Source organism: Quercus robur, chromosome 8 (genome assembly GCF_932294415.1).
Source record: "Quercus robur chromosome 8, dhQueRobu3.1, whole genome shotgun sequence".
In the NCBI taxonomy this organism is placed as follows: Eukaryota; Viridiplantae; Streptophyta; class Magnoliopsida; order Fagales; family Fagaceae; genus Quercus; species Quercus robur.
In genome coordinates, this window is record NC_065541.1 from 1742393 (window position 1) to 1767090 (window position 24698).

General features: G+C 34.8%; 1 protein-coding gene, 1 non-coding gene and 2 pseudogenes across 4 annotated transcripts; all 4 read left to right on the plus strand.

The window, feature by feature from the left end:
- Positions 1 to 1023: 1023 nt before the first annotated feature.
- On the plus strand, positions 1024 to 11552 carry LOC126694152 (protein DNA-DAMAGE INDUCIBLE 1). Of its 3 annotated transcripts, none has more exons than XM_050390238.1 (15): positions 1027 to 1295; positions 1447 to 1479; positions 1795 to 1922; positions 2584 to 2692; positions 3078 to 3194; positions 3462 to 3527; positions 4474 to 4536; positions 4656 to 4700; positions 5015 to 5076; positions 5607 to 5700; positions 6421 to 6513; positions 6617 to 6686; positions 6867 to 6937; positions 7220 to 7288; positions 11228 to 11552. In XM_050390238.1, exons 1-15 carry the CDS (start codon positions 1230 to 1232, stop codon positions 11354 to 11356), a joined length of 1215 nt encoding a protein of 404 aa, XP_050246195.1. In that variant the 5' UTR covers positions 1027 to 1229; the 3' UTR covers positions 11357 to 11552. The 3 variants fall into 3 exon arrangements, with proteins under 3 accessions (XP_050246196.1, XP_050246195.1, XP_050246194.1); XM_050390237.1 differs by lacking the exon at positions 11228 to 11552 and adding an exon at positions 7556 to 7875 and having other exon boundaries at positions 1032 to 1295; XM_050390239.1 differs by lacking the exons at positions 6421 to 6513; positions 6617 to 6686; positions 6867 to 6937; positions 7220 to 7288 and adding exons at positions 10100 to 10198; positions 10905 to 10973 and having other exon boundaries at positions 1024 to 1295.
- LOC126697972 (small nucleolar RNA U3) lies at positions 8933 to 9150 on the plus strand. The gene has a single exon (XR_007646343.1). It is a non-coding gene; the product is annotated as a small nucleolar RNA U3 (small nucleolar RNA).
- Positions 11553 to 13322: 1770 nt separating the features above from the next.
- Positions 13323 to 13469, plus strand: LOC126697976 (small nucleolar RNA U3; annotated as a pseudogene).
- Positions 13470 to 21250: 7781 nt separating this feature from the next.
- Positions 21251 to 21484, plus strand: LOC126697975 (small nucleolar RNA U3; annotated as a pseudogene).
- Positions 21485 to 24698: the final 3214 nt, after the last annotated feature.

Sequence of the window (24698 nt, forward strand, 5' to 3'; positions counted from 1 at the left end):
CCAACTTTAAAGTTGAGTAATTTCCTCATTTATATTTTGTACACAAGCATATAGTCCTATTCTGTTATCTCTTAGTTAAATCCTAACAAAATCTTCTAGAATATTTCATTGTGCAATATCAAAAATGCCTCACTAAATTTTAATGTCCCAAAAAATTTCTTAGTGTATTTTGAGATTTATGTGTTCGTCATACTTAAAATGAAAAAATGGTGATTTATGGTATTCTATTTGTTACTTAGAGAACACTAATTTATTAGAAGTTTAAATCTTCTAGATTTATAATTTTATCTAATAGAAACTTCAATGACATATGTCTTTTGTTATTTCTTAAAAAGGTGTTCATTAAAAATTAAGTAAGCTAAGTATCGTAGTTAAGCTCATAAAATAAAAGAATAAAGAAGGAAGAATGTATAACAAAATATTCATTGCAAATGGTTGTAAATATTTAATTTGATGAAGAGTTTTAATTATAGCATATGTTATCATTTCTTGCGGAAATTTAAATATTTTGACAATTTTTTTTATCAAAATTTAGTTGTTTATTGTTGGGAAATGATGACATTTGTTATTATTCTTAGTATAAATTTTTTTTTTTGTAAGTAAATATTGTCTTTAGTAAATAGGTTCTAAGAAATTATAATACTAAATAAATAGAGAGTCATATGTTAAATAACTATTAAAAATTAAAAACATGATTTGATTATACTTCAAAACAGATTCTATCTAAAATTTTTTCACTTAAAGGGGTAACATGTGTCTTAAACGTGCAAGTGCAAGTGCAAGTTCAAGTTCAAGTGCAAGTGCAAGTGCAACCCTTAATAGTATTAATTAAATTCTAATTACATTGCACTTGTTTAGTGACTATTCCGATGCGCTCTTGTGCCTTGATAGTGGATCCCTGTAATGAATGGTCCATGACATGCCACGTGTGCTCTCAAGTCTTCCCTATATCTAGCCGACTGCAGATACACCCTACCACAGAGAATCCCTATATCTCTTCCCTTAAACACAAAGTTGGGTTTTTTGGACTCTTCCATCTAATCTAAAACTTCGAATTCTATTACACTTCTACAAACGAAACCTCGTGGACTAAGTAACCAAACCAGACCCAACAAAGTTTGCATATAAAAACACCCACCTCAAGAAAAACAAAAACAAAAAACTCCGAGAGACAGAGACACAGATCCATTCAGATAAGAAGAAGAAAGAAGAAGAAGAAGAAGAAGAAGATGAAGATCACTGTAATGACTGCAGATGAGCAAATCATTAGTCTTGACGTGGATCCTCATGAATCTGTAACTCTTCCAAAGCACCATCTTTATTCACATACGTGCATGCATACATGTGTGTGTATATTTATATACATGTGGTTGTAAATAATTTGATGGGTACTAATGTTTTTTTCTCTTTTTTTGGCTTTTTTGAAATCTGGGTTTGTTTCAATAGGTTGAGAATGTGAAGGCTTTGCTTGAAGTGGAGGTGAGATCTCTTTAATTTGTTTTTTCTTGTGCTGTTTTGGTTGGTGGGGTAACTCAGGGAGGGAAGGGAATAGATTGAAGTTTTGAGCTTTTACTTTCTAGATTTCCTTCTGCTTCATCAATATTTTTTGCTCAATTTGAGTTTGATACTATTGGATTGTAAACTTTGATTGTGAAATTTAAATTTTTTATATGTATTTGGGGTCAGTTGGTTCTTAGTTGTCTGAGGAACGAAACGGGGTATTGAGGTCTGGAAAGTTAAATTTGAGTATGGATTTATGAACGTTAAATTTGATTTGGCTTTGTATGTGGGCAGACAAGTGTGCCTCTTCAGCAACAGCAGCTGCTGTATAATGGGAAGGAGATGAAGAATATTGAGAAATTGAGTGCATTGGGTGTGAAAGATGAAGATTTGGTGATGATGATTTCTGCTGCTGCATCAAGGTACTTATTTATTTATTCATAGTACATTATGTTGCTTTATTAGGCTATAATGTTGGGCAAACCCATATGACGATTTTTGCGATTTATAAGAATTTTTAAAGATTAGTTTTGTTTCAATAATTAATTCACTAGCGAGGAAGATTGAATTATTCAAGTTGAGGGAACAAAGAACTGCCGAGGACCTATGTTGATTGAGAAAATTAATATGAGTTATTGTGTTTTAATGATTTAGCAGCCCAGCAACACCTCCTGGTCTTCATTCATGTTGGGTGTTTGTGATTGATGGTCTCAACATTACTAATTTGATATAGATTGATAGGTTGATAGAATAACTTGAGACACAATCTTTTGTGCTCTGAAAAATTATTTTTAATTTCCATGATTATGAGGAATCTAAGGGATGCCAAGATTATGTAGATCTAATACTCGGCAATCCAGTCTGCAAATTACAGTATGGTGACTTGAGATGTTAGATTGAGTTTTTTTTCTGAAAATGTTCCACTTATTCCCTATGCACATTTTAGATCCCAGGTAAAAGCAAATCACTGTCTCAAGATGAAGCACACTAAGATAACTTTTGTAATTTTATCTCAATAATTGTTAGGTACTAAACAGGAATCTAAAGCTTTTTTCTGACTCTTATTATTTGAAATTATTTCAGTGCACCTACCAATAATTTGAGCTTCAATCCAGATGGGTCTGCTGTGAACCCTGGAGCTTTCCAGCAGCATATTCGAAGTGATTCTAATCTTATGGCTCAGTTGTTTCAGGTAAAACTGTGGTCTTTTTCTTCAAAGTTATTCTTTGCATTTCAAATTGGGGTTTGAAGCATGTAAATAGGGTTTTTCTGTTAAGAAGAAGTCTGGAATCAGATAAAGTCTGGAAACTTAACTACTTGAGTAATAGGTTGGTTCTAATATTATTTGCACTACCGCACCCTCATGGTGTTCTTGAGCTAGAGCCTATTTGGAGATGATTTTGAAAATTGGATTATTATCTGAAAATGCCATGCCAATCAGTAGCAGTTGGCATAAAATTATATGTGAAAATAAAAATAAAAATGATTGGATTGTTTGTAATCCATTCTTGATTTCTATGATTTATTTTCTTAACTGGTGAGTTTCTAGCAATCTAAAATTTATGTTGAATTTACAGAATGATCCTGAACTAGCACAAGCTGTTCTAGGAAATGATCTAAATAAACTGCAAGACCTTTTACGAGAGCGTCATCGCCAAAAATCTGATTTACGACGTCAACAAGAAGAGGAGCTCGTAAGTTGCTTATCTGGTGGCTCTAACTCTTTCTCTTCCTTGGCCTTTATAGCTTATGTCATGGTGCTAAGTTTTTACCACATAAAGTACTTTTCAAGTTCTAATATATTGGCCTCTAATATATGCGTGTATTTACGTACTTACCATTTACTGATCAGATGTAGTTAAATTGTAACCATTGAGTTTCTTACATAAATAATTTAATTTGATAATGATTATTAGATGGAGAAACTGATACATATATGTTCTTGTTATTGTGTGATATAGGCCCTTCTTTATGCAGATCCTTTTGATGTTGAAGCGCAAAAGAAGATTGAAGCTGCTATTCGCCAGGTCAGTGTTATTTCTTTGTCATATGTGGCATTGATGTATCAATAGAAGCCCTTTATCCCTGATGCTTTGGCTCAGGGGTTCAACAGGTAGGCTGGGTCAGGGTAGGTCATAGGTCTGGGTGTTGTTTAGCATTGGATAGAGGGGGAAAAAAGTGAAAGAAAGAACCTTTCTTTGTACTCTTGATTTTCTGCGTATTTTTCAGTCCGTTGAAATCTTAAGTTCATTGTAATTATAGAATCTATAGTAATTTAATTTTTCATTGTGCAAAAATTCTAACCTTATAATGATGTTTGCAAGTGGCTTTGCTATCTTGAAACATCTGTTACTTCTCTTTGAAACTAATTTTTCATTCCTACAAATTCCTTGGACTGGTTAATACTTACTGGTGTGCATTAATAAATAATAACTGAGAGGCTTTTATGCCTTAGGATTCTTTTGTTATTTTAAGTTTCTTCATTGGATTTTTTTGTATGTACGCATTATATTTTCTGTGACCAATAGTAGGCATGGCCCTACATGCTAGAAACTGTGATTATAAATCTTTTCCTTGTAGGATGAATTCATTAAATTCTCAGAAGAGGAGTGTGCATTTTGATTTATTGATTTTATTTTTGATGAGGAATGTGATTGCTGATGATAGAAAATGATATTGGACTGTCAAAAAGTGATTCTTTTACAATGTTTACTATAATGATTCATAATATTTGCATAAAATCTTATTCATTAATGTTTACGCCAACTAATTTATTACTTGCAACTCTGAAATTTCTTTCATCCTTTGATAGTTGTGGCATATATCTTTTTTATTTATTTTTTTAATATAATCTTAGTACTATTGATATAATCATAAAATTGATTTTTTTTCGATTATCTTTTTTTCCACACCAAGAAGGAAGATATATTAAATGGGTACTTCGTGTTGACAATACTTTTAAATTATTTGCAGAAAGGAATTGATGAAAATTGGGCCGCTGCCTTGGAACATAACCCTGAAGCTTTTGCAAGGGTGGTATGTATTATCTATTTATCTTCAACCCCGGCTATCACTATTACATACATAAATATATATATATATATATATATATTTGTTTTTGTATTGATTTTAAAGTTTCTTATGCAACTCTTCAGGTTATGTTGTACGTGGACATGGAGGTTAATGGTTTCCCATTAAAGGTAACAACTAGATGGTGAAAAATATCTTAGGAATAACTTATTCAGTTCAGCGTAATATGAAATTACTGAAGGGCTTATAGGGTTTCTTGTGTCACTTTTGTGATCCTATATAAAACATCTTACACACCGGGACTGCCCTGGTTTAAAAACACATTTCAATGAGATTTGTGCAGGCATATGATATGCAACCAGATTAATATCCCCATCATTTTGAATTATGCATCCCTCTTTATATTTTATTGTTAGTTCCAGCCCCTGCTGATTGAGAACTAATCACATACACAGTCTGCCAACTAATTTTCACCATGTTTCAGGCATTTGTTGACAGTGGAGCCCAATCAACAATAATATCAAAAAGTTGTGCTGAGCGTTGTGGGTATGTACTGTTTTATATCTGATTGCCTGTTGTTTAATTCAGTCGGTGGTAATATCATTTTTCATTTTACTTGCTATTTGACATGGTTTAATAACTTAGAATATCAAAACCGGTAGATATGGGTATTACACTATTTATAAGTATTGGGGAGCAATTACATATGTGCACTCATACATAATTACCTTTATAGTCTCATGAAACATATGCGGCTTTGAGAAAGTTGATTGTGGATTGCACCAGGGAGAGGGGAGGTGGTTATAAAACCACCTCATACACTTGCTAGTTATTATTTTTAACCTTTACCAGTTTACCTACTCTTCAAATAAATTCTCCTGTTATTGGCATGATCTCCCCCCCCCCCCCCCCCCCCTCCCCCCCCCTCTCACTCTGATGGAAAGGACAATGTTATTGTTTGACCAAATTCCTAGTATCCTGTAGTTCTGTTTATTAGAAATATAGACCTTACATGTTTTAACATAAAAAGAGTTTGAAATGGGAAAGCCTCTTGTTGTGACTTTGGTGTCTTCCAGATTGTTGAGGCTTATGGATCAACGTTATAAGGGCATTGCTCAAGGAGTCGGTCAATCTGAGATATTGGGTCGCGTTCATGTAGCTCCAATCAAGGTAATATATCTAGCTTTCTAGTAATAGTTTTACACTGCTTATTGTTGGTAATGTGTTCATGTGTTTGGAGATGCTAGTGTTTGCTTCTCAAATGTATTGGATGCCCTTGTTTACATATCCATGTGCACTGCACCCATGTGTTTTGACGTATCATATACCTCCATTATATTAAGTTACATTCTGCACATGAGAGATCAAACTTATCCAAGAAAAGAGACAAAAAGAAAAGACATTAGAGATCACAGTCAAAACCTCTTTATCTTTTATTGAGAAAATATGAACATCAAAGTGAGTAACAATCTTATGTCATGTTATGGGGTTTTTTTTGTCTTAGGTGGTCGACCTCTCTCCCTCTCTCTCCATAAATCTGTATATATATATTTTTTTTCTTATAGATGTTTTTTCTGAAACAATGATCAAGAAAATTGGACATGCATCTCCTTCTAGTCACAAGGCCTCCACCTCTGTGTCTCTGTGCCTCTTTGTGTGTGTTCATTTCTTGATGGTCATATACTTGCTCTTTGTGTCTGCATTTGCTTATGTACATGCAAACTTTGGACTTTGCAGTCTCTTTCTTATTCTGCAGTAGAGTAAGTGTTCCATTGAGGATAAATTTGAATGCACTCTCTTGGGAATTAAACTTTGGTGACATACAAATTGTTTTCTTGATTAAAAAAATGTTGACTGTAACTATTTTTGTTTAATTCTTTCTTCCTGTAGATTGGGAATATATTTTATCCTTGCTCATTCACAGTATTGGATTCTCCCAATATGGAATTCCTCTTTGGGCTTGATATGCTCCGGAAGCACCAGGTAGCATACTCTGTCTAATATTTGATGTACCTTTCCATTTTCTTGGTTCTAATTGATGTTATTTAGGTTTGTTATTCTTTTCTGACTTAGTCAATGTCCACAGTGCATTATAGATTTAAAGGATAATGTTTTGAGAGTTGGTGGTGGAGAAGTTTCTGTACCATTTTTGCAAGGTTGGCCTTCTAATCTCTCCATGTGCTTGATTGCATAAAAGTACTGTTCAATAATTGACCAATTTCTGCAGTTATGCCTGAATTGCTTTATTTACAACTCACCAATTATCTAAATAGCTTTTATGGTCAACCTTTTTGATAAATAGAAAATTAACTAATTAAATTGTGCATTGTTTTCAGAAAAAGACATCCCATCACGCTTTCTTGATGAAGAAAGGTTGTCCAAGCAAGCATCCAGCTCAGGGACCCCAGTAAGTATACTTTTAATCAATTTGCTTGTCCTAAAGAAACTTTCCTTGATGATGTACTTTTGACTAAGGATTTACAAGATCTACTATGCAAATGTCTTTATTCTGAATTGAACTGGTGCCTGGAATTTTATTTTCTCATGACTAACTAAAGTGTGTGCCACGTATGCATTGTTTTTTTTTCTTTTTTATGTATATATATATTATATAGTGATGTATATCGGCAATGAGTAGATACCATTTTGCTTTCTGTATTTTTTGTTTTTATTGCTTGTTATTCTTTAGGTGACATCAGGAACAACAGATAGAAGCAATATTGTCCCAACAGGAGGGTCTCGTGGAGATATAAGCCAGGTAAATTTGTTATTAAGAACTAAAAAAAAAGGTCTCCTGCTATATTGTGAAATTGGTTAAACTATTGAGAAGTGATTGACTTTTTGGGACTAAGGCTTGGTTGTTGCATTATCTTCACTGACAAGTTGTCACGGTTTGCCATCTTATTGATAGTTGACCCTGTCGATCTGGTCTTTTTAACCAATGGGTATTACGTTGATTAACGAACAAGATTTGGTAATTGTATTTGGTTGATCTGAAGATTTCATGTGATATCTATGGCTGCAGGGACCTGATTTTGAAGCCAAAGTGGCAAAGCTTGTTGAGCTAGGGTTTGGAAGGGAAGCAGTCATACAAGCTCTTAAATTATTCGAAGGAAATGAAGAGCAGGCAGCAGGGTTTCTTTTTGGGGGTTGAAGTTAACATTTATTTTTAGACTTCAATTTTTGTGGAATAATGTTTGGTTCAGTAATTTAATTGCAAATTAACAAATTGAAATTTGTGTACTTGATACTGATAGCATTCCTTTAAGGCTGAACCCTGAAATTGGTGGTGTAGCTTGCAATTCAAATGAGAGAAAGTAAACAAATTTCAAATTTGAGCTTTTAGACTTGGTTTGGTTCTCTTTAGTGTATAATTTCATTATTTTTTCCTTGCAATATATGCCTTTTTAGATTGAGCGCAGATAGAAGTAAGGCTTTTATTATTATTATTATTATTATTATTTGGTGGTAATTTGTGAAAATATGACCTATGAATGATTCACCTAGATTTATCTTTATGCCTGGTACTGAATATTAGGTTGTTAATAAGTACATGTTCTAAAAATAGGTAAGTACAAATACATAGAAATATAATATTTTACAATGCTACATACATTACAATGCTACATAAGTGAAAACATATACATAAAATTTAAGCAAAATATTTAAAAAGAACATAATATTTTGAAAATTAACATACCTCTTAAAAAGAAAACCAAAGATATTTTGAGAAAAATTATGGAAGTTTAATTTCTAAGTCCAATGAAAATGAGGATTTATATTGGACAAATGTGGAGACAAATAATATTTACCTAATTCATTGAATTTAACTCTTGTAATTCTGCATTGTAGTTAGTTTTATGCATAAAATTGAAAAGTTTTTCTTAATTCTTATATTTCTCATGATTTTTTAGATCCATTTGTATCTATTTAAAGCAATAAGTTATAAAAATATAATTTTTTTTTGCCTTTTCATCAAAAAAAAAAAAAAAATTGTCTTTTCCCATTTTAAAAAAAAATTGAAGGAGTTTATCACTTGTTCTGCGACACTAATTGTTGCATACAGTTTGACATAAATGCATTTATCATTACTTAATAGTTTGACATAAATGCTAAACGTAAATAAGGTGGAAGCCTAAATGAAAAAAATGTCAAACAATGTGCCACTTGGTAGAATCTTATGCTTTCTCACATGAGATCTCTGCTTTTATATATATATATATATATATATATATTGATATCGAAGGTGTTTAATTTAAAAATTTTGTAGTAAAATTTATATAATCTTCAGCAATATTAAATTATTCTTGGTACAATTCTACAAACCAAACGAGCTTGTCCCATATCGACCAGATAGTAAGCAAAACTTTACTTTATAATACGCAAAACAGAACCGTCGGTCACGACCTTACTTGAACAGGATCTGTTCTATAGGATCGTACCTATGTATCCTTGCTCACTAAGGAGACAGGACCCCAAACCTGGTGGATGAACCATGGCCGTGCGATCAGAGCGTGATTAACGGCCTTGATCCTTCTGATAGATGGATCAAACTGTAGAGGATCGTTCTCAGCTTGGGCTCGCCCAGCTTGGGATGGTCGTACGGCTGTCTGACAGGCTCCCGAAATCTTTTTGCTAGTGAGTGCAACATTTTTTTGAACACAAGTTGTTTGATAAAATTCCCAAGTGACGTTCTGTTCTTATTTCCATGTTCACAAGTTGTTTGTGTATTATTATTGGTGATTTTTTGTTGCAATTATATTGTGTTATAGACATTCTGCACCTGAGCTGAGCGTTGTGGGTATGTACTGTTTTATATCTGATTGCCTGTTGTTTAATTCAGGTAATATATCTAGTTTTCTAGTAATACTTTTACACTGCTTATTGTTGGCAATGTGTTCATGTGTTTGGAGATGCTAGTGTTTGCTTCTCAAATGTATTGGATGCCCTTGTTTACATATCCATTTGCATGTCTGCACCCATTTGTTTTGACGTATCATATACCTTCATTATATTGAGTTACATTCTGCACATGAGAGATCAAACTTATTCAAAAAAAGAGACAAAAAGAAATGACATTAGAGATCACAGTCAAAACCTCTCCTCTTTTATCTTTTATTGAGAAAAAAATGAGCATCAAAGTGAGTAACATTCATATGTCATGCTATGGGGTTTCTTTGTCTTAGGTGGTCGACCTCTCTCCCTCTCTCCATAAATCTGTATTTATTTTGCTTCTTATAGATGTTTTTTTCTGGAACAATGATCAAGAACATTGGACATGCATCTCCTTCTAGTCACAAGGAGGCCTCCACCTGTGTCTCTCTGTGCCTCCCTCTGTGTGTGTTCACTTCTTGATGTTCATATGCTTGCTCTTATGTGTCTGCATTTGCTTATGTACATGCAAACTTTGGACTTTGCAGTCTCTTATTCTGCAGTAGAGTAAGTGTTCCATTGAGGATAAATTTAAATGCACTCTCTTGGGAATTAAACTTTGGTGATATACGTATTGTTTTTATGATTAAAAAAATGTTTAGTGTAACTATTTTTGTCTAACTCTTTCTTCCTGCAGATTGGGAATATATTTTATCCTTGCTCATTCACAGTATTGGATTCTCCCAAACCCAATATGGAATTCCTCTTTGGGCTGGATATGCTCCGGAAGCACCAGGTAACATACTCTTTCTAATAACTGATGAACCTTTTCGTTTTCTTGGTTCTAATTGATGTTATTTAGGTTTGTTATTCTTTTCTGACTTAATCAATGTCTGCATTGCATTATAGATTTAAAGGATAATGTTTTGTTGGTGGTGGGGGGGGGGGGGGGGGGGGGGAGTTTCTGTACCATTTTCGCAAGGTTGGCCTTCTAATCTCTCCATGTGCTTACTGTTCAATAATTGAACAATTTCTGCAGTTATGCCTGAATTGCTTTATTTACAATTCACCAATTATCTAAATAGCTTTTATGGACAACCTTTTTGATAAATAGAAAATTAACTAATTAAATAGTGCATTGTTTTCCGAAAAAGTCATCCCATTACACTTTCTTGATGAAGAAAGGTTGTCCAAGCAAGCATCCAGCTCAGGGACCCCAGTAAGTATACTTTTAATCAATTTGCTTATCCTAAAGAAACTTTCCTTGATGATGTACTTTTGACTAAGGATTTACAAGATCTACTATGAAAATGTCTTTATTCTGAATGGAACTGGTGCCTGGAATTTTATTTTCTCATGACTAACTAAAGCGTGTGCCACGTATGCACTGTTTGTTTTCTTTTTTATGTATATATATATATTATATAGTGATGTATATTGGTAATGAGTAGATACCATTTTGCTTTATGTAATTTTTGTTTTTATTGCTTGTTATTCTTTAGATGACATCAGGAACAACAGATAGAAGCAACATTGTCCCAACAGGAGGGTCTCATGGTGATACGAGCCTGGTAAATTTGTTATTAAGAACTGTCTCAGCTTTCTGTTAGCTTCCTTGTAGGAAAAAAAAAAAAGTCTGTGCTGTATTGTGAAATTGGTTAAACCATTAGTGTGATTGCCAAGTTGTCATGATTTGCCATCTTATTGATAGTTGGCCCTGTCGATCTGGTCTTTTTAACCAATGGGTGTTACGTTGATTAACGAACAAGATTTAGTAATCGTATTTGATTGATCTGAGGATTTCATGTGATTTATATGGCTGCAGGGACCTGATTTTGAAGTCAAAGTGGCAAAGCTTGTTGAGCTAGGGTTTGGAAGGGAAGCTGTCATACAATCTCTTAAATTATTTGATGGAAATGAAGATCAGGCAGTAGGGTTTCTTTTTGGGGGTTGAAGTTAACATTTATTTTTAGACTTCATTTTTTCTGGAATAATGTTTGGTTCGGTAATGTAATTACAAATTAACAAATTGAAATTTGTGTACTTGATACTGACAGCATTCCTTTAAAGCTATTTTGAACCCTGAAATTGGTGTTGTAACTTGCAATTCAAATGAGAGAAAGTAAACAAATTTCAAACTTGAGCTTTTAGACTTGGAGTGGTTCTCTTTGGTCTAATTTTTTTTTATCTTGCATTATATTCCTATTGAGCGCAGCTAGAAGTAAGGCTTTTATCATTACTACTACTATTATTTGGTGGTAATTTGTGAAATTTTGACCTATTAATGATTCACCTAGATTTGTCTTTATGCCTGGAATTGAATATTAGGTTGTTAATAAGTACATGTTCTAAAAATAGGTAAGTACAAATACATGGAAAGATATTATTTGAAATGATGAAATATGGTTAAAGAATAAAGATAGGGGTGATCCTTCTTGATGAAAAGATGAGAAAAAATTGCTTGAAATGGTTTAGTTATGTTTAGAAGAGTGCAACTAATGCACTGGTGAAAAAGTGTAGGTTGATTTAAGTTGGGGAAATGAAAAAATGTAGAGGAGGGCCAAACAAAAAAAAAAAAAAAAAAAAAAAAAAATTTTTGTAGTAGTAAAAAAGGATAAGTGAATTAAGAAAGTAATAAATTGTATGATTTTATATAAAATAGAATCACTGAAAAGAATATATGCAATTGATCCTGATAATTTGTTGAGAATTTATAATCGATAAAAAATTTGGGATTAAAATTTTGTTGTTATAGAATTTATTGATCAATAGAAGTAGAAAGAGAAATAATTGATAAAGTAATGATTTTCTATAAGGTGTATCTAGCAAGAGTGATGAAAAAAGGTGTGCGAATCTATTGATCTATAGAAGTAGAAAGAGAAATGACAGAGGAAGTAATGAATTTTCTATAATATTCCATAGAAGTAGAAAGAGAAATGAAAGAGGAAGTAATGAATTTTTTATAATTTATATGTAGCAGGAGTGATGAAAAATTGTGAGGATGAAAAGGAGGAGAAGGATGAAAAAAAGATGAGAGGATTTTGTATTTTTTTTTTTCCATCATAATACCATTTTGAAAATAATAATATTAAATATTAAGAGAACGATGTGTAAATTTGTAACAACGCATCACTCTCATCATTTTCGTCATTTAATTTTATCTCAATTATAAGTCAATCTTGAGCTCATCAAAGTAGTAAATTATGTGTTAAAAGTTTTTTATTTTATATTTTTTTATTTTATCAAACAAACTTTAATATGTTTGGGAGCTTCTTAATAATATTTTACAACCTGTCCTTATTAAATTTAATCTCATATATATATATATATATATACATACTCATAAGCTTGTTTGTAATTATGAATACATATTATTATGTTTAAACTTGACTTGCTTAATAGTGAGTTTAAACTTGAGCTTTACTTATTATTAAATTTTTTGAGCTTTACTTATTTGCTAAATAAACCAACCTAAACTAATTTTTTTCTAGTCGAGTTTTAGCTATTAAAAAATGCATGTTTGTTTACCACCTTGAATTGGCTGCTTAGCCTTGAAAAAAAAAAAAAAAAAAAAAAACCCATAGCCGTAGGATCAGGCCATGGCTCCTAGGTAATTAAGAGGTGTCAAAGCGGTCCAAAGAACTCAAAGCATTATTACAAATTTTACTCCATAAATTTTTTAAATTGATATAATAAATTATGATCGATGAGTTTTTGTCATCTAATAAATATGAAATTATTTTTTCCCTTTTTTGTAATTAATGGTGTATAATGTAAATATTTTGTAGTAAAATTTATAGTAGATTTAGCATTAATAGTATATTCTTGGTATGATTCTATAAACCAAACGAGTTAGTCCCATATCGACCGGATAGTAAGCAAAACTTCACTTTATAATACGCAAAACACAACCATCGGTCACGACCTTACTTGAACAGGATCTGTTCTATAGGATCGTACCTCTATATCCTTGATCACTAAGGAGACAGGACCCAAACCTGGTTGAAGAACCATAGCCGTGTTGATGTTGTTGGTATTGGTATTGAATTTGAGGATAGTTCCAGGAACAAAAGGAGTGGAAGTGAGAAGAGAGGGAGTTCTGGGTGGCTGAGATAAGAGACTTTAGACAGAAGGAAAAGTGCTTTCCCAACTGAGTTTATTGACAGTATAAATAGAGATGGCTTGTGGGTGTGCTATACTATCTACTTCTTAGCCATGTTAACACGTGTCTTGAATGCCTATTATAGGCTTGTGGTTTTTGAGAAAATTTTGGATACAACTTTTGCCACAACTTTGATATGATAGATTGTGAGCAGTGAGAAAAAATTATGGATTTATGTGAAAGTGATAGGTTGTTATTCACAATTTGCGACATTAGAGTTGTGGCAAAAGTAGTGATCCTTGTGCCGACAATATTAAAGTGCCGTGATGGGATCCTGTGTGATGATGATTTGGTGGCAAAGATGGAAGAATGTGAGCAGAAAAGACTATGGGTATGGTTGTAGTTGGCACTTATAAGCAATGTCAATAATGCTTTCCTTTTTAAGAGAGCTCAGATTGCTCAGTATCATTCACTGAAGAGAGCTATGATATTCTACTCCTTCCCATTGGTTTCTTCTTCAAATCAGGAGTCAGTGTCCTGTCACTTGTATGGTATTAGTGGTATACTTTCCTTTTCAGTTTTCAAATCAAAGTGTGAGTGTGGTTGTACTCAAAAGGACATGAGCAATGAAATTTCAGTAGACCAAGCTCTCTATGGGGCAATACTTAGTCCTGGAGCACTGCTCCGGGACTACCTAAGTTTTTTCCCTCTCTATGTTTGTGCTGTGTTTAATGGGTTCAGGTCTCTGCCAGCACATGCAATGTTTTTTCTGCGTTGTCGTGAGACTAGTTTTCACGCTTTCAAGTTGTTTAGTATTATGAATAAATTTTCTACCGATTATTATAAAAAAAAAAAAAAAAGGTTTCTGAGTGCTGCCATATTAAGTTGACATGAGTTTTTCTTTTTAGCAATTGTTGCTATGTATTTCAATTTCAAAAATTTTCAACTTGCTGCCTTTGTGAGTTTTAGCCCAATTCATGTGTGCAGGTGATTATATGAATGTTTTTAGTTATACTTCCTATCTTGTTAGTTTCTTTATCAAAGAGGAATTTGATGGAATCTGCTAAAATTAGTATAGGGTCAGTGACTGCTGAAATGATCTCTCAACCAACCCTGCATCTGCATAGCTTGAATGTGGAACCTTGCTTTTGTGCCTGCTCAGTGCTCACTAATAAGTGGGGCTTTTCTAGTTATCTGATCAATGGCCACACGTTGGAGAGCCCACTGGTTTCCATTTCTATGTTTCACATGACAAGATTGGTTGTTTCTTGTAATTCATGCATATCCTTCTTTTTATACTTTGTTAATTCTACAATGTTTGTTAATGGTGCAGTAAGTTTCCTTTCAACCAAACTAAAGATGTGTTGAGATAGCGAGATTTTAATAAAAACTAGTGTAGGGACACGATTTTTAACGACTCAAGAACGACGTTGGGCTCGTATGTAAAGGGCCCGAACAATATGATTTGTAGAGAGTGGGTTTGAAAGGCCTGCCCTTGGTCGCCGGGCAGCAGTCTGGTCCTAATTTTATGAGAGCTCATACAAAGGTAGGTTTGACCTGAATAGCTAAGCCTTACATCGATGTAGCTTGAAGGGTTTGACTCCTTGGACTTAGTCTGAGGAGCATCGCATTCTCACCATTCTTCTTTTTTGTAGGATCCTTCTATCCCCCCCCCCCTTCTCTCTCAGCTCTCTTTCCCTTTTATACTAGTGTTTACTTCCCGTTCTTCATCTACGTGTCAGTTTTTCCTTTCTTTGGGGTAATGACTCGTCCTATCAATCCATATGTTAGAGTGGTTGGGGGTGGTTGGGAAAAGTTAAATAGCATGGTCTGGAGTATGGGCTTGTCAGGTGCAGGGCTCCACATTATGGTGTTGGCAGCTTTCTCCCTTGTACTGCTCTTGTACTGAGTTTGTCTTTTTCTTCAGGCGTTTTGTGAGGTGTTGAGCGTGAGATCGTCCTCGGCCACATCCTTGGGCCTTTAAGGGGCTTTCATCATACGTCCTCGGCAGTAGGGCTCCTCGGCCTGGGCTTTGGGCCCTTAATACAAAGTGGGCTGGGACCTCAGATTTCGGGCCCCACAATAGCCCCTCAAAATCCTATTGCCCGGCCTTGTTGTTGGGGAGTAGGGTTTTGGTAATGTTAGGCCCAAACCATGATTGGCCCAGCTTAACATTTCTTTAATGCTGGGGTTTTTTCGTTTGCATGGGGGGCGCGCCAAATTTGTGAGACATCCCTCTAGGTTTTCTCGCGCGGCGTCCTCAACGTTTCAGTGTTCAAGGCGCGCCATTAATACGTTTCCTTCACGAGGTTATTCAAACCTTGCAGTTGCAGATGGTGTTGGAAATTGTGCCAGGACCGTCTTGTCTGTAGCACTTATTGGAAACTTGCATGGATTAAATGCCACCGGTTTGCTCTCTATATAAATAGGATGGGGGGTCACTCCCCTTGCATATAAACCCTTCTGCTCCCTTCAGAATCATAATCCTTCCGCCATACTTACAATCTCCATTTCCAGTGCCATCTAGCCTCAGAGCAATATGTCTGAGGCATGGGTGGGGATGAAGGATCTTCACCCGCTTCAGAGGCATTGAATCCTTCCGAGACTCAAGGTGATGTGGTCTGGATAGGGGAGGCACAGATTCAAGATAATCCTCCGTTTTGACAAGGGGGAAATGGTATTTCTCCCTCTTTCAGTCAAAATCCGAAGCAGGTACTGGTCGCATCAGATTCTTGGTGCGTCAGAAGTAAGGTTTTCCGCCATCAGCGCCGTCTGCTCTATCGCAGGCGTGGTTATACGGAGGCTCATCAACTTCCGGTTCCCTGCACCTTTTCTTCAACGGTGCTAGCCCGAAGTCGGGCTCCCTGCACCTTTTCTTCTACGGTGCAAGCCCCAAGTTGGGTTCTTTTGCTGCCTGAGTCGTAGGCATGTAAAAGTATTGAGGAATGGTCTCCTTAGACAACATTTCGGAATGGCAGCATCCCTCTTCTCTGCACCTCTTCTTCGGCTTTTTCTTCACTCTCTTGTATCTTTTCTTTCCGCTTATGTAGTTAGCTTTTAGTGTAAGCTTATTCAAGCTTTTTCATTGTACGTTGTACTATTTCTTTGTGCTAATAAAAGATGAATTTGTTTCCCTCTAAATATTTTTCTTTTCTGCGGCAATTACTTTGTGAATGAGTATGCTACATGTATATTTTCCTTTAATGATAGTTAGGACAGGAGACCTTGTGACAAAAAACTACCAATTTGAACCTATTGAAACTATCAAATGTAATAACACCAATCAATAGCAAATTAAACTTATGAGACTAACCGAGATAACGGTTGAGTGTACCGCAACGCGCGTGAGGTAGGTGCTCGAGAATGAGGAACCCAAAATAATCCATCCGAGAGGGTTGCCGAGTAGTGTGGAACTTTGGCCGTGTTTTCAATAATACCTGGCCTTTGCTCCGAGGACTGAGGTTTGATTGTACCGGGTTGTGCCCAAAACTTGCATCATTTATTTATTTTTTATTTAAGTAGTTGGTTTTCCCATAGGCTTGAGTCCGAGGACCATACAAGGCCTTAGTTCTGTCCAAAACTTGTATTTTTTTTTTTTTTTTTTTTTTTTTTTTTTCTGTTAAGTAGTTGGTTTTCCCATAGGCTTGAGTCCGAGGACCATACAAGGCCTTGGTTCTGTCCAAAACTTGTATTTTTTCTGTTAAGTAGTTGGTTTCCCCATAGGCTTGAGTCCGAGGACCATACAAGGCCTTGGTTCTGTCCAAAATTTGTATTTTTTCTTTTAAGTAGTTGGTTTCCCCATAGGCTTGAGTCCAAGGACCATACAAGGCCTTGGTTCTGTCCAAAACTTGTATTTTTTCTGTTAAGTAGTTGGTTTCCTCATAGGCTTGAGTCCGAGGACCATACAAGGCCTTGGTTCTGTCTAAAACTTGTATTTTTTCTGTTAAGTAGTTGGTTTCCCCATAGGCTTGAGTCCGAGGACCATATAAGGCCTTGGTTCTGTCCAAAACTTGTATTTTTTCTGTTAAGTAGTTGGTTTCCTCATAGGCTTGAGTCCGAGGACCATATAAGGCCTTGGTTCTGTCCAAAACTTGTATTTTTTCTGTTAAGTAATTGGTTTCCCCATAGGCTTGAGTCCGAGGACTATACAAGGCCTTGGTTCTGTCCAAAACTTGTATTTTTTCTGTTAAGTAGTTGGTTTCCCCATAGGCTTGAGTCCGAGGACCATACAAGGCCTTGGTTCTGTCCAAAACTTGTATTTTTTCTTTTAAGTAGTTGGTTTCCCCATAGGCTTGAGTCCGAGGACCATACAAGGCCTTGGTTCTGTCCAAAACTTGTATTTTTTCTTTTAAGTAGTTGGTTTCCCCATAGGCTTGAGTCCGAGGACCATACAAGGCCTTGGTTCTGTCCAAAACTTGTATTTTTTCTGTTAAGTAGTTGGTTTCCCCATAGGCTTGAGTCCGAGGACCATACAAGGCCTTGGTTCTGTCCAAAACTTGTATTTTTTCTGTTAAGTAGTTGGTTTCCCCATAGGCTTGAGTCCGAGGACCATATAAGGCCTTGGTTCTGTCCAAAACTTGTATTTTTTCTGTTAAGTAGTTGGTTTCCCCATAGGCTTGAGTCCGAGGACCATATAAGGCCTTAGTTCTGTCCAAAACTTGTATTTTTTCTGTTAAGTAGTTGGTTTCCCCATAGGCTTGAGTTCGAGGAACATACAAGGTCTTGATTCTGTCCAAAACTTGTATTTTTTCTTTTACTTATTTACTTTTCGAAGGTTAGCCCCTCGACCAATGTGGGGAGAGTTAGCTTGATGTTAAAAGCCTCTAGAGTTGCTCGTGCCATCGGCACTGTGAGGCGTAGCCCCTAGCGGAAATTTATGTCGGAGCAACAATTGCATGTCGCTGGAAATGGAGGGACCTTTGCAGACCTTTACTTGATAGAGGCTTGACTCCGCCACCACCTGCGCCAACGCGTAAGCCTTCCCACAGACGGCGCCAATTGTAGGGACACGATTTTTAACGACCCAAGAACGACGTTGGGCTCGTATGTAAAGGGTCCGAACAATATGATTTGTAGAGAGTGGGTTTGAAAGGCCTGCCCTTGGTCGCCGGGCAGCGGTCTGGTCCTGATTTTATGAGAGCTCATACAAAGGTAGGTTTGGTTTGAATAGCTAAGCCTTACATCGATGTAGCTTGAAGGGTTTGACTCCTCAGACTTAGTCCGAGGAGCATCGCATTCTTACCATTCTTCTTTTTTGTAGGATCCTTCTATCCCCCCCCTTCTCTCTCAGCTCTCTTTCCCTTTTATACTAGTGTTTACTTCCTGTTCTTCATCTACATGTCAGTTTTTCCTTTCTTTGGGTTAATGACTCGTCCTATCAATCCATACGTCAGAGTGGTTGGGGGTGGTTGGGAAAAGTTAAATAGCATGGTCTGGAGTATGGCCTTGTCAGGTGCAGGGCTCCACATTATGGTGTTGGCAGCTTTCTCCCTTGTACTGCTCTTGTACTGAGTTTGTCCTTTTCTTCAGGCGTTTTGTGAGGTGTTGAGCGTGAGATCGTCCTCAGCCACATCCTTGGGCCTTTAAGGGGCTTTCATCATACGTCCTCGGCAGTAGGGCTCTTCGGCCTGGGCTTTGGGCCCTTAATACAAAGTGGGCTGGGACCTCAGATTTCGGGCCCCACAACTAGTATTATGTCTATCTGATGCACAACTTAATTAAAAATAATGTATATATGATACCATTTAATATTTAGTAAGTTACTTGAAATTTAATAAAGTTTTACCTAAAGTAAATTAACTATCTTAACATGTCACATGACAAAAAATAAAAATAAAATCATTAATTTTATGATGTGTAATACATACATATATTAATTATTAAGTCACTTGTGGCAAGCATGGTGTGTGGTGTGTAAATTTCTCTATATTAAAACATAGATGTATAATTAATATTTAAAATATATAAAAAAAGAAAGAAAGTACAACTGTCAAGCTAATTTTGTTTATATGTTTGGGTGTTGAGATAGCAAAGAGAACAGATAACAAATTATCTTTTGAAAATCTTATTTATTTATTTATTGGTTAGTAAAATGATGATTGTTTCGATAAAGTCAAACTGAATACACAATTTTCACCTCAAATTATTTAATTTTTACATTTTCTCAAAGTTATGTTTTTATTTTTATCATTATAGTTATCAAATTACCCTTTTTTGTTTTGTTTTATATATACAATTTTTTAGTGTTGTTAATTTTTTTTTTTTTTTTTTGGGATTAGAGTAAGGTGTCAAATAGGATATGACAATATAATTATATTTATATAATATAAGAGAATATATGATAGCCTTTAACTTTATAGTCAAGTGCCTTGCTAGATGATTAACTTGAAATAGTATTAAGAAAAAATATTGTATCTTTTCTTTAAGTAATATTTCATTAATGCTGAATAGGGTGTGATTATTATTTTTTATGTATCAATTTATTCTTGAATTTATGTGTATTTTATGTTATTATATGATGATATGTATTTTGTGTTCAAGCCCAGACTTAAAGCACTCACATCAGCCATGGTAAAATGGCAAAAGGGCCAAATTTCGTTTATCCAACCCCAAAAATCAACCACATTAGCTTATTTATACATTGTGCAAAATGCATTTTTGCTATAGTACTTGTGCAACTATACACAAGCATTTTAGTTGTACATTTTAATTTTTATTCTTTCTTTAGGATGAAGGAAGAGACAAAGTTTTGAATACCGTTCTACTTTGGCTAGAAAATCTTGTATCAGTATGCAAACCAAAACGATAACCCCTATGTTTTAGGTGTTTTGGTCAATACCGGTTGAAGTTAAAGATTCGACTGGAATGAATTTTGTACTGATATATATGAAGTTATGAATAGATCTAGAGGAGGTAGAAAAAAATAAGAACAATTGAACCATTGAACAAGATGAAGTGAGCACAAAATGATAAAATATAAACATAAAGAACCCACAACAATAAAATATGTTTGCAAAGTTTTGAATACCATTCTACTTTGTTCAGAAAATCTTGTATTAGTATGCAAACGGAAACGGTAACCCCTATGTTTTAGGTGTTTTGGTCAATACCAGTTGAAGTTAATGATCCGACTAAAATGAATTTTGTGCTGATATATATGAAGTTATGAATAGATCTAGAGGAGGTGGAAAAAAATAATGAAGAACAATTGAACAAGATGAAGTGAGCACAAAATCATAAAATATAAACAAAAAGAACCCACAATAATAAAGCATGTTTGCAAAGAGAGGGGTAAAGATCAGAACGTGATCCTTAATAATTTTGTGAGGGAGATGATTAATCTTTCTTTTTTTGAGGTTAAATAGAATAAAATGAGTTCATATATTAAAATAGATATAAATTGTTGATCGAATTGATGAATGCACTTGGAGATAAAGTACTGGTTCCATCCTTACAACAGTTACAAATTCTCTCTTTACTTTCTTTTTTTTTATTTTATTTTTTGTGGCTAAGTTTTTTTTGATGAATATTTTTTTGACTAGTTAAATGAATATCACTTATTTTAATTGATGCCATTCTTTAATTCTTATACCATATTTGTCCTTGGGTAGGGAAGTACGAAGGATTAAAGGGTACTATTGTCAATCAGCAAGTAGTATGATTCTGTAAACCAAACGAGCTTGTCCCATATCGACTAGATAGAAACTAAAACAACGCTTTATATTGCAATAAACAATACCATTTATTACGACCTAACTTGAACAGGATATGTTCAATAGAATCGTGTTTCTGTATTCCTGCGCGCTAAGGAGACAGGGCCTCTAGCTCTAGCTAGCCTGATAGGATGAATCATGGCCGCTCGATTAGAGCGTGATTAACAGTCTCTGATCCTTCTGTCCGGTGGATCATACTGTAGATGATCGTTCTCAGCTTGGCGCGCCAGCTAGCTGGGATGGTCGTGCGGCTGTCTCTGAACGGGCTAGTTGGGAAAAAACCCTTTTTGCATTTTGGACAATTTGTTGTTCTGTTCTTATTTCGATGTACACAAGTTGTTTGATAAATTTCCCAAGTGGTGTTTTGTTCTTATTTTTTATGTCCTAAGACATGAAAAGGGGTTTAGTGGGAAGGGAGGTGAAGAGGGTGATGCTGTTTTTTTGCTTTTATTGTGGTGAGGTGTGGTTGTAGACCCTTGAACGTTGCTCTTATGATACCATGATACTTAGCTGCCAATGGCATTGGTAAAATGATTCTGCTATTAGTCATCAGATTGTTGCAGCCTACAAAGAGTTTCTGTCCCTTTCTTGACTTCGTAACAATGGCCATTCCTCCCTGAGTCCCTTCTTATGTACCCAAAGAATATGTCCTTAACGTGAAGGCATGCTAGGTAGGGACTTATGTTCTGATTATGATCCGTTAATTGTTGAATGTAAAAGTTGAAAAGATTTATGTCAATGTACTAATCTTATATATCTTATTCTAATCTGGTGTGAGGTCTTTTATGCTCAAGTTTTTCCCAACTTGTTAATATGGGTACAACTAAATACACAAGTGAAAGGTTATGCATCAAGCCTCTATCCTCATGCTGTTATAAAAGATTTTACTAGCTTAGTCAAATAGAATGAGACAGTGACATCTGCTTTTGATTTCATTTCAGAAACACATGTAATTCCCAATTTTCTTCTTGTCTTTGGTAGACTAAATGAGAACCTATAAAGACCTAATGAAAGTGAGTCCTAGTAATTGTTTCTGTAGCAATGAGCTCTGGGAGATTGAAAAGTGGGAGGGCATTAAAGACGCAAGGATTTATCTAAAATAATAGACAGGGAATGATTCTGGTTAACAAAATTCGTACTAATTTAGCGGCAAGGAAAGGATGGAAGCCTCAAGGAAAAAAGAAACACAGCTAATAATGAATGTAATCCTCATAATTCTAGTCTTTTTATTTTTCCTGAGCAAAAGTAAAAAAGAAAAAGAAACACATAGTCGATTGAAGGCTGTGTTGTACATTGACATGGAGGTTAATGGTGTCCCATTGAAGGTATCTAGATGGTGAAATATATCTTTGGATGAACCTATTCATTTCAGAGTAATGTGAAATCATTAAAGGCTATAGGGTATCTTGTCACTCTTGTTATCCTATTTATAACATCTTACTCTCCTGGACTGCCTTACTTTCAAACACATTTCAATGAGATTTATGAAGGCATATGATGTGTAACTGAAAAATATTGGTCATGATTTATGCATCCCCCCTTTACACCTTCTTGTAAGTTCCATTCCACCCGTTGATTGAGAACTAAGTAAATACTTGCTCTGCAAACTTATCTTTACCATGTTGCAGGCATTTGTTGACAGTGGAGCCCAATCAAAAATAATATGGAAAAGCTGTGCTGAGCATTATGAATTATGTTTCCTACAAAAAGTCTTTCTCCCATCCTTTACTTAAATCTTTGCCGGACTCCTTCCACCAATAAAACCATCTTTCATTCTGTAATGCCATTGGAAAAAAAAGTGTCCATGGCACACATCTTATTTGGTTGAAGAGATTCTGCAGCTTAAGGAAGGAGAAATGAAGATATCTTTCCATTAGTACAGAAAATAAAATTTTCGGAGATCTCTGTCCTGGTCAGCATGGCTTCCAAATCTCTTATGAATTGTTTTGGTTCTCTTGGCATGTTTAGGCTTTGAGCTGTTAGTTTTGTTAGGCTGGTCAATTCTATTCTTTATCCTTCTGATTTATCAGAAAAAAAAAATGACCTTAACAAAATGATGAACAATTGAACCATTGAACAAGATGAAGTGAGCACAAAATTATCAGATATAAACAAAAAGAATCAGCAACAATAAGACATAGAGGGGTAAAAATCAGAAGGTGATCCTTAATAATTTTTTGAGGTAGATGATTAATCTTTATCTTCAGTGCTTCACTGATTCATAATCATGAAATTTGCTGCAGAGAGAGTTAAAAGACAAAGGTGTTTGGAGTATAAACAAGAGGAACAAAAATGAGGGAGAATATGGGAAAAAAAGAAAGAAAGAAAGAGAAGTGGGGATGCCACGTTTTGCATTACTACAAGTGTAATGCGTGTGTTTTGAAAAGTGGTTAAGTAAAATAGAAAAAATTAGGGCTGCAAACGAGCTGAGTTTTGTTAAGTAGTAAGTGTTCAAGTTTAGCTCGACAACAAAACTAGAATGTTCAAACTTGGCTTGAGCTTGAATCAAGTTTACAATTAATGTTCAAGCTTGAGCTTGTTATAAAGTATAAAAGTTTGAGCTCGGCTTTGTTTGGCTTGATTCATTAGTCAAGCCAAGTTCGAGCTCAATATCATGCTTTTGAGCTTGAGATCCAACACAAGTATATTATTAAGTCTATATCAAGCTTATTATCTAGCTTATTTGGTTTGGATCTGTGATCTCAACTCTTAATTAATTAATTTTTTTGAAAGACATGAGTTTATTTGTCAAAACTCATATCAATTTCATTATCAAGCCAAGTTCGAGCTCAATATCATGCTTTTGAGTTTGAGATCCAACACAAGTATATTATTAAGTCTATATCAAGCTTATTATCTAGCCTATTTGGTTTGGATCTGTGATCTCAACTCCTAATTAATTAAATTTTTTGAAAGACATGAGTTTATTTGTCAAAACTCATATCAATTTCATTACCAAACCTATAAAATAAGGCTAAACTCAACTTGTTTTGTATCAAGTCCTAATGTTTATGAGCTTGTTCATGAACAATTTTTTTTTTTACTTGGGTTTAGCTCGCATAATAAATAAGCCTAAAACTAGAGTTTAATCTTGGCTTGTTTATAAATAAACAAATATGAATGATTTTTTTATCAAGCCAAGTTTGAGTTGTTTATGAATGACTTGGATCATTTATAACCCTAGAAAAAATAGGCTCTTAGCTTATAATAGATATGAATTTTTGATTAAATTGATGAATGCTCTTTGGAGATGAAGTAGTGGTTCCATCCTTACAACAGTTACAAATTCTCTCTTTACTTTCTTATTTTATTTGTTGGGATTAAGTTAAACGAATATCACTTTTCTTTTAATAGATGCCACTCTTTAATTCTTATACCATATTTGTCCTTGCATAGACAGCAATGAATGAAGTGGGAACTAGGAAGGTTTAGAGGGGTACTATAATCATTAATCAATCAGCAAGTAGTATGATTCTGCAAAC

Excerpts from the sequence above, each read along its gene's own strand:
- LOC126694152 (XM_050390238.1), top strand. The coding sequence starts at position 1,230 with ATGAAGATCACTGTAATGACTGCAGATGAGCAAATCATTAGTCTTGAC. Across the intron at positions 5,077-5,606 it reads AGTTGTGCTGAGCGTTGTGG|ATTGTTGAGGCTTATGGATC; the intron begins GTATGTACTGTT and ends GGTGTCTTCCAG. Across the intron at positions 5,701-6,420 it reads TTCATGTAGCTCCAATCAAG|ATTGGGAATATATTTTATCC; the intron begins GTAATATATCTA and ends TTCTTCCTGTAG.